The sequence below is a fragment of the Hylobates moloch genome, unplaced genomic scaffold (genome assembly GCF_009828535.3).
Source record: "Hylobates moloch isolate HMO894 unplaced genomic scaffold, HMol_V3 SCAFFOLD_4, whole genome shotgun sequence".
Lineage (NCBI taxonomy): Eukaryota > Metazoa > Chordata > Mammalia > Primates > Hylobatidae > Hylobates > Hylobates moloch.
The window spans coordinates 101,128,433-101,135,122 of record NW_026652279.1 but is presented as its reverse complement, the minus strand read 5'-3'; the positions used below and the strand labels follow the sequence as shown (position 1 = coordinate 101,135,122).

At 44.2% G+C, this 6,690-nt stretch overlaps 2 protein-coding genes across 4 annotated transcripts in view; one reads left to right on the top strand and one right to left on the bottom strand.

Annotated features, from left to right (window-relative positions):
- Positions 1-258: 258 nt before the first annotated feature.
- Positions 259-1,722, bottom strand: MRPL57 (mitochondrial ribosomal protein L57). The gene is made up of 2 exons (XM_032150725.2): positions 1,561-1,722; positions 259-1,373 (listed from the first exon to the last, which is right to left on the bottom strand). Exon 2 carries the CDS (start codon positions 1,366-1,368, stop codon positions 1,060-1,062), a length of 309 nt encoding a protein of 102 aa, XP_032006616.2. The 5' UTR covers positions 1,369-1,373; positions 1,561-1,722; the 3' UTR covers positions 259-1,059.
- Positions 1,711-6,690, top strand: part of SKA3 (spindle and kinetochore associated complex subunit 3) — a 23,557-nt gene continuing 18,577 nt past the window's right edge. For 2 of the 3 annotated variants that reach the window (XM_032150722.2, XM_058437799.1), the window contains exons 1-3: positions 1,711-1,905; positions 5,544-5,605; positions 5,721-5,886. In XM_032150722.2, coding sequence (XP_032006613.1) covers positions 1,803-1,905; positions 5,544-5,605; positions 5,721-5,886 — 331 coding nt within the window. In that variant the 5' untranslated portion in view covers positions 1,711-1,802. Of the gene's footprint in view, positions 1,933-5,543; positions 5,606-5,720; positions 5,887-6,690 lie in introns of all 3 variants that reach the window. The other variant, XM_058437801.1, reaches the window with a different exon arrangement.

Genomic DNA, 6,690 nt, shown 5'->3' with positions numbered 1-6,690 from the left:
TAGAGACAGGGTTTCACCACGTTGGTTGGGCTGGTCTTGAACTCCTGGCCTCAAGTGATCTGCCCGCCTCAGCCTCCCAAAGTGGTGGGATTACAGGCGTGAGCCACCCCGCCTGGCCATATATTATTACTATTTTAGATAGGGTCTCGCTATGTTGCCCAAGCTGGACTCAAGCAATCTTCCCGAATAGCTGGGACTACATGCAAGCACTACAGCACCCTGCCAAAATAGCTAAAAAAATACACTTTCCTGTAACAGTTCTGATAAACATCTTTTACTTCGTTTATTTTTCTTTTTTGAGATGCAGTCCCCCAGGCTGGAGTGCAGTGGTATGCTCTCGGCTCACTGCAACCTCCGCTTCATTGCAATCTCTGCCTCTGAGATTCAGGCGATCCTCCCACCTCAGCGTCCCAAGTGGCTGGGATTGCAAGCCTGCACCAACATGCCCAGCTAATTTTTTTTTGTATTAGAGACGGGTTTTATCACCTTGGCCAGGCTGGTCTTGAACTCCTGACCTCAAGTGATCTGCCCGCCTTGGCCTCCCAAAGTGTTGGGATTACAGGCGTGAGCCACCGCACCCGGCCTCTTTTACTTCGCTTAAATGTCCAATTTTAGTAGTAAAATCTCGGAAAATGTTTTTAGGAGTTTTTTAATGTTTAACTGAAAAGCTCATATTTCCTTTTATTTTTGGGCAATTCTTAAGGTAAGCAAACTAATGTTGCATGATAAAGCCCCCATCAAGTATCTCATACTTAAGCAAAGACCTCAAATCATAGTCTGTGGCTTTATTGCAGCTTTCCTTCAAAATATCATCTGTGACTAAGGAAATCCCTATCTTCCTATTAGACTAAAGAAACGACAGGACAGCAATTAGACTTTAAGTACTGGAGGGTTTAGAGCCCTAGATATTCTATATGCAGACTACTCATGTTTGTTTGTTTTAATAAAGACTGGTCCAAAGGCTCATTTTCACAGAAGCTACAGTTTTTCAGTTCCAGGACCAGGTAAAGATGGGCAGCCCCGTGATCCATAAAATCCAAGGGTGACGACGACTCAGGATTAGGACCATTTCTTGGTGACATTGAGATGGTCGAGCTGGTCCGCAATGAATCTATGCGGGGGGAACTTGGAAGTGGCGGCCGTCTTTATGGCCTCGAAGGCTTCCCTCCTGCGCACCGCGGCGTGGCCGCGCTCCTGCTCCCGGGTCATGTAGGGCATGCTCAGCCAGTAATGGTTCTCCGCCTCGATCTCCAGGCGGCGGATCATGTTCTGCTTGGCGCGCAACGACACGAACCGCGGCCGCCGGTGCTTCCCGATCCACTGACGGCCGGGAATGCGGTTGCGGCAGAGGAGCGCAGTCAGGAACATGGTGCCTGCGGAAGAGAGGGACGGGCTTTGCGGACGCGAACTGGCGCGACGGGACCTGGCAGCGGGCGCGCGCTCCACCTCACGCCTAAGGGAGTTCCCCCACCGCCTCCCCTCCAGAGAAGCGGGGAGCCCAGCTAAGGCCAGAGGCGAAGAAGGCGCTTCCTAAAGAACTGAATTCGCACACCTACTCACCAGCCGGGCTGCTCAAGACTCCGCGTCTCCACGGCCGCCGGCAGACGCTGTGGCGTAAGCGCACCCGCCTCGCGGGGTCTCCTGGCGCCTCGGCGAGAGACTTCGGCTCTCGCGAGAGAGGACTGCGCCTGCGCAGAGCCGAGGACGAGTCCGGCGCCGAGAGATTCAAACTAGTGGCGGGAGGCTGTGAGCTGAGCAGTGGGGTCCGCGTACGCCTGGAGTCCTTCCCCGCTGTGGTCAGCATGGACCCTATCCGGAGCTTCTGCGGGAAGCTGCGGTCTCTGGCCAGCACGCTGGACTGCGAGACGGCCCGGCTGCAGCGAGCGCTGGACGGAGAGGAAAGCGGTGCGTGAGGCGGGCGGCCCGGGCACGGTGCGTGGGGTGCGCCTCGGGCGGAGGGGCGTGGCGAGGGGACGGTATGTCCCACGAGAACCGCCAGGCACTGACGGCGTGGACGGCTGCCACCGAGGCGGGTGCTGCGCGTCTCAGTGCTCGACGTTTGGCGTTAGCGTAGCTCCCGGGCCTGTTTATGGTTTATTCCTACGAACCCTTGTCGCGTGTCCGTTTTAGTCCCAGGTGCAACCTCAAGGCTCTCCTGAGATAATGAAAGTAGCACTATTACGTTTTGAACAGAGACAGCAGCACTTAAGAATAAGAACCTAAGTTAACAGATTGAGCTCATAATACATATACTAATTTATACGTGATATGCTTTCGTCACATACAATATGTGTGCTTGTCAATAAAATACCATGTAAACCTAAACAGTTTCTCTTAGAATCAAGCTATTTAACGTTGTTCTTTACACGATACTTTACACATACAGTGACTTTCTTCTCACCCAGGTGGTCCACGGTTGCAGTAAACTTCTGTGTTTTTCCCTCTAAACCATGTTACCAACACAAACACTAGTACTCAACAGTGCTGGGGTTTAAAAAAATATGTGTATATATAAATAAAGCAAAATTCACCATTCCCCTTTTTATTAGAGATTTTTTAAATTGTTGAAAATGTAGTTCAGATTTTAGAATTATTTCATAAATGTCATAATTGTAATGTGCTTTAAAATATTACACCCTGCAAACTTTTACTTTAATTATATAATGAATGATCTCCAGTCACTTGAAAATGTCTATTACTGCCGGGCGCGGTGGCTCACGCCTGTAATCCCAGCACTTTGGGAGGCTGAGGCGGGCGGATCATAAGGTCAGGAGATCGAGACCATCCTGGCTAACACGGTGAAACCCCGTCTCTACTAAAAATACAAAAAATTAGCTGGGCGTGGTGGCGGGCGCCGGTAGTCCCAGCTACTCGGGAGGCTGAGGTAGGAGAATGGCGTGAACCCGGGAGGCGGAACTTGCAGTGAGCCAAGATCGGCCACTGCACTCCAGCCTCGGCGACAGAGCAAGACTCCGTCTCAAAAAAAAAAAATTTGGCCGTGCATGGTGGCACACGCCTGTAATCCCAGCATTTTGGGAGGCCGAGGTGGGTGGATCGCCCGAGGTCAGGAGTTCAAGACCAGCCTGGCCAACGTGGTGAAACCTCGTCTCTACTAAAAATACAAAAAAATTAGCTGGGCATAGGAGCGGGCGCCTGTAATCCCAGGTACTGGGAGGCTGAGGTGGGAGAATCGCTTGAACCCTGGAGGTGGAGGTTGCAGTGACCCGAGATCGCGCCACTGCACTCCAGCCTGAGCGACAGAGTGAGACTCCATCTCAGAAAAAAAAAAGTATCTTCAGATGGCCATTAGGAATGTGAAAAGACATCAATTAGTCATCAAGGAAATGCAAATTAAATCTCAATGTAGTACAGTTGCATACCCAGCAGGATAGCTAAAACAAAAAAGAGAAAATTACCAAGTGTTTGGAAATATGTGGAACAAATGCACTTTGTTGTTGTTGTTGGAGCAGTACACACTTTTTTTTCTTTTTTTTTTTTTTAATTATTATACTTTAAGTTCTAGGGTACATGTGCACAACGTGCAGGTTTCTTACATATGTATACATGCGCCATGTTGGTGTGCTGCACCCATTATCTCGTCATTTACATTAGGTATATCTCCTCATGCTATCCCTCCTCCCTTCCCCCACCCCATGACAGGCCCCGGAGTGTGATGTTCCCTTTCCTGTGTCCATGTGTTCTCATTGTTCAATTCCCACCTATGAGGAGAACATGCGGTGTTTGGTTTTTTTGTCCTCGCGATAGTTTGCTGAGAATGATGGTTTCCAGTTTCATCCATGTCCCTACAAAGGACATGAACTCATCATTTTTTATTGCTGCACATGGTGTATATGTGCCACATTTTCTTAATCCAGTCTATCATTGATGGACATTTGGGTTAGTTCCAAGTCTTTGCTATTGTGAATAGTGTGGCAGTAAACATAAGTGTGCATGTGTCTTTATAGCAGCATGATTTATAATCCTTTGGGTATATACCCAGTGATGGGATTGCTGGGTCAAATGGTATTTCTAGTTCTAGATCCCTGAGGAATCGCCACACTGACTTCCACAATGGTTGAACTAGTTTACAGTCCCACCAACAGTGTAAAAGTGTTCTATTTCTCCACATCCTCTCCAGCACCTGTTGTTTCCTGACTTTTTAATGATCGCCATTCTAACTGGTGTGAGATGGTATCTCATTGTGGTTTTGATTTGCATTTCTCTGATGGCCAGTGATGATGAGTAGGAACAAATGCACTTCTTATGCACTGCTGGTGGGAGTGCAAATTGTAAAAATCATGTTGGAAAACTAGCATTATTTACTGAAGTTGAGCATATGCATAACATATAATCCAGCACTTTTTCTAAGTCTCTTAACATACAGAAATATGAATACATTGGTACCAAAGACATGTTCTAGGAAGTTCAAAGCAAGAGTATTCATAATAGTTCCAAACTAGGCACAGTCCAAAGTGTTTCAACAATAGAATAAATAAATTTGGTATCACGCTGTGGAAATACTACACAGTAATGAACATGGATTAGATTACGAACTTGGAAGAATGTAACAGTTGAGTGAAAGAAGCCAATCGCAAAAGAGTACATATTGTATGAGTCCATTAAATCAAGTTCATAAGTGACAAAACTACTTCATGGTATTAGAAATCGGGGTAAGGTGGCCAGGTGCGGTGGCTCACGCCTATAATCCCAATACTTTGGGAGGCCGAGGCGGGTGGATCACTTGAGGTCAGGAGTTCAAGACCAGCCTGACCAACATGGTGAAACCCCCGTCTCTATTAAAAATATAAAACTAGCCAGACGTAGTGGCGCACACCTGTAGTCGCAGCTACTTGGGAGACTGAGGCAGGAGAATCGCTTGAATCCGGGAGGTGAAGGTTGCAGTGAGCCAAGATCGTACCATTGCACTCCAGCCTGGGCAACAAGAGCAAAACTCCATCTCAAAAAAAAGAAAAAGAAATCAGGCTACAGTTTACCCTTGTGGGGAAGGGAGAGACTGTAAGAGGGCTTCTAGAGTTCTAATAAGGCTCTGTTTCTCCTTCTGTTTCTTGAGCTGAGGGCCAGTTGTGAAGGTATGCTCATTTTATAAAGTTCATTAAACTACATACTTAGGATTTGTATGCTTTTCAGTATGTATGTTATACAGTCATGTTACTTAATGGGGATGCATTCTGAGCAACGTTAGGCAATTTTGTTATTGTGCAAACATCATAGAGCGTATGTAACACAAACGTAGATGATATGATCTACTGCATACCTAGGCTATATGGTGTAGCCTATCACTCCTAGGCCACAAACCTGTATAGCATGCGACTGCATTGAATGCTGTAAGCAACTGTAACATTATGGTAAGTATTTGTGTATCTAAACATAAAAAAGGTGTATTATCTTATGGTACCACTGTCATATGTGATCTGTCATTGACGAAAATGTCATTATAAGGTATATGATTGTATGATATTCTTTTTCTTCCTCCTTTTCCTTACATTTATTGGACTTTTTTTCTTTCAATATTCATATTGAAGACTTTGAAGATTATCCAATGAGAATTTTATATGACCTTCATTCAGAAGTTCAGACTCTAAAGGTATCACTCCTACAATATTGATTCATTATTTTTTTGTGGCGAGTAATTTTTTTATCCTAAATAGATTTAGTCAGAAGTTAGAGAAATTAAAATGTACTTTCTTTATTCATAAAAGGATGATGTTAATATTCTTCTTGATAAAGCAAGATTGGAAAATCAAGAAGGCATTGATTTCATAAAGGCAACAAAAGTACTAATGGAAAAAAATTCAATGGATATTATGAAAATAAGAGAGTATTTCCAGAAGTATGGATATAGTCCACGTGTCAAGAAAAATTCAGGTTTGAATAACTTCATTTTATAGCATTTGTTTTAGTATTGAAGAAACAAGGCAGCATGATTAACTAAGACAACTGTAGGCTTGGCTATGGTTTTTAGTTCTAGCTCTGTCATTATCTGATGCTTATTTGATAAATATTTAGTCAACTCTTACTGTGTGGTATGCTTTTGGAGTGCTAATCAGGGGTGTAATATAAAGACAGTCCTTGCTCTCCTTTCCAAAATGCCAAATGAAAGCTAGCACAATGCTAGATTTAGCACATTTAGGCTAGATGGCCTATTTAAATGAAAAACTACAACATAAATCTTCAAAACGTGGGATAAGTCGTTTCTCGTTAGCCCTGAAAATAAAAGCTGAGAGACCTCAAGGCATGTTATTTCATTTTTCTTATTCACAGTGTTCTCTTCCATAGAAAGAGATACTGGCTACAAAATTTGACGAAGTCCTTTTTTGACTCTAAAATTTTAATGAAGGGCAGTCTATCATAGTGGTTTAGAATTTGGAGCCAAAATGCCTGATTTCAAATCTGTATTCCACCACTTAATAGCTGTATTATTATCTTTGTCAAGTTACTTAACCTTGTGCCTCAGTTTCTCATTTTTAAAGTGGGAATGTTTAGTATATCTATCTCATGAGATTGTATAAGGATTAAATAAGATAAAGTTGCTTAGAGCAGTGCCTAGCATGTCAGTCACCCAAAGTTAATTATTAACTGTCATGGATTGTTATGCCCATACCTCCATACCTCTGAATGACTAACTTCAGTGTCTTCATTTCTTTTTTTTTTTTTTTTTTTTTTTTTTTT

Excerpts from the sequence above, each read along its gene's own strand:
- MRPL57 (XM_032150725.2), bottom strand. The coding sequence starts at position 1,368 with ATGTTCCTGACTGCGCTCCTCTGCCGCAACCGCATTCCCGGCCGTCAG.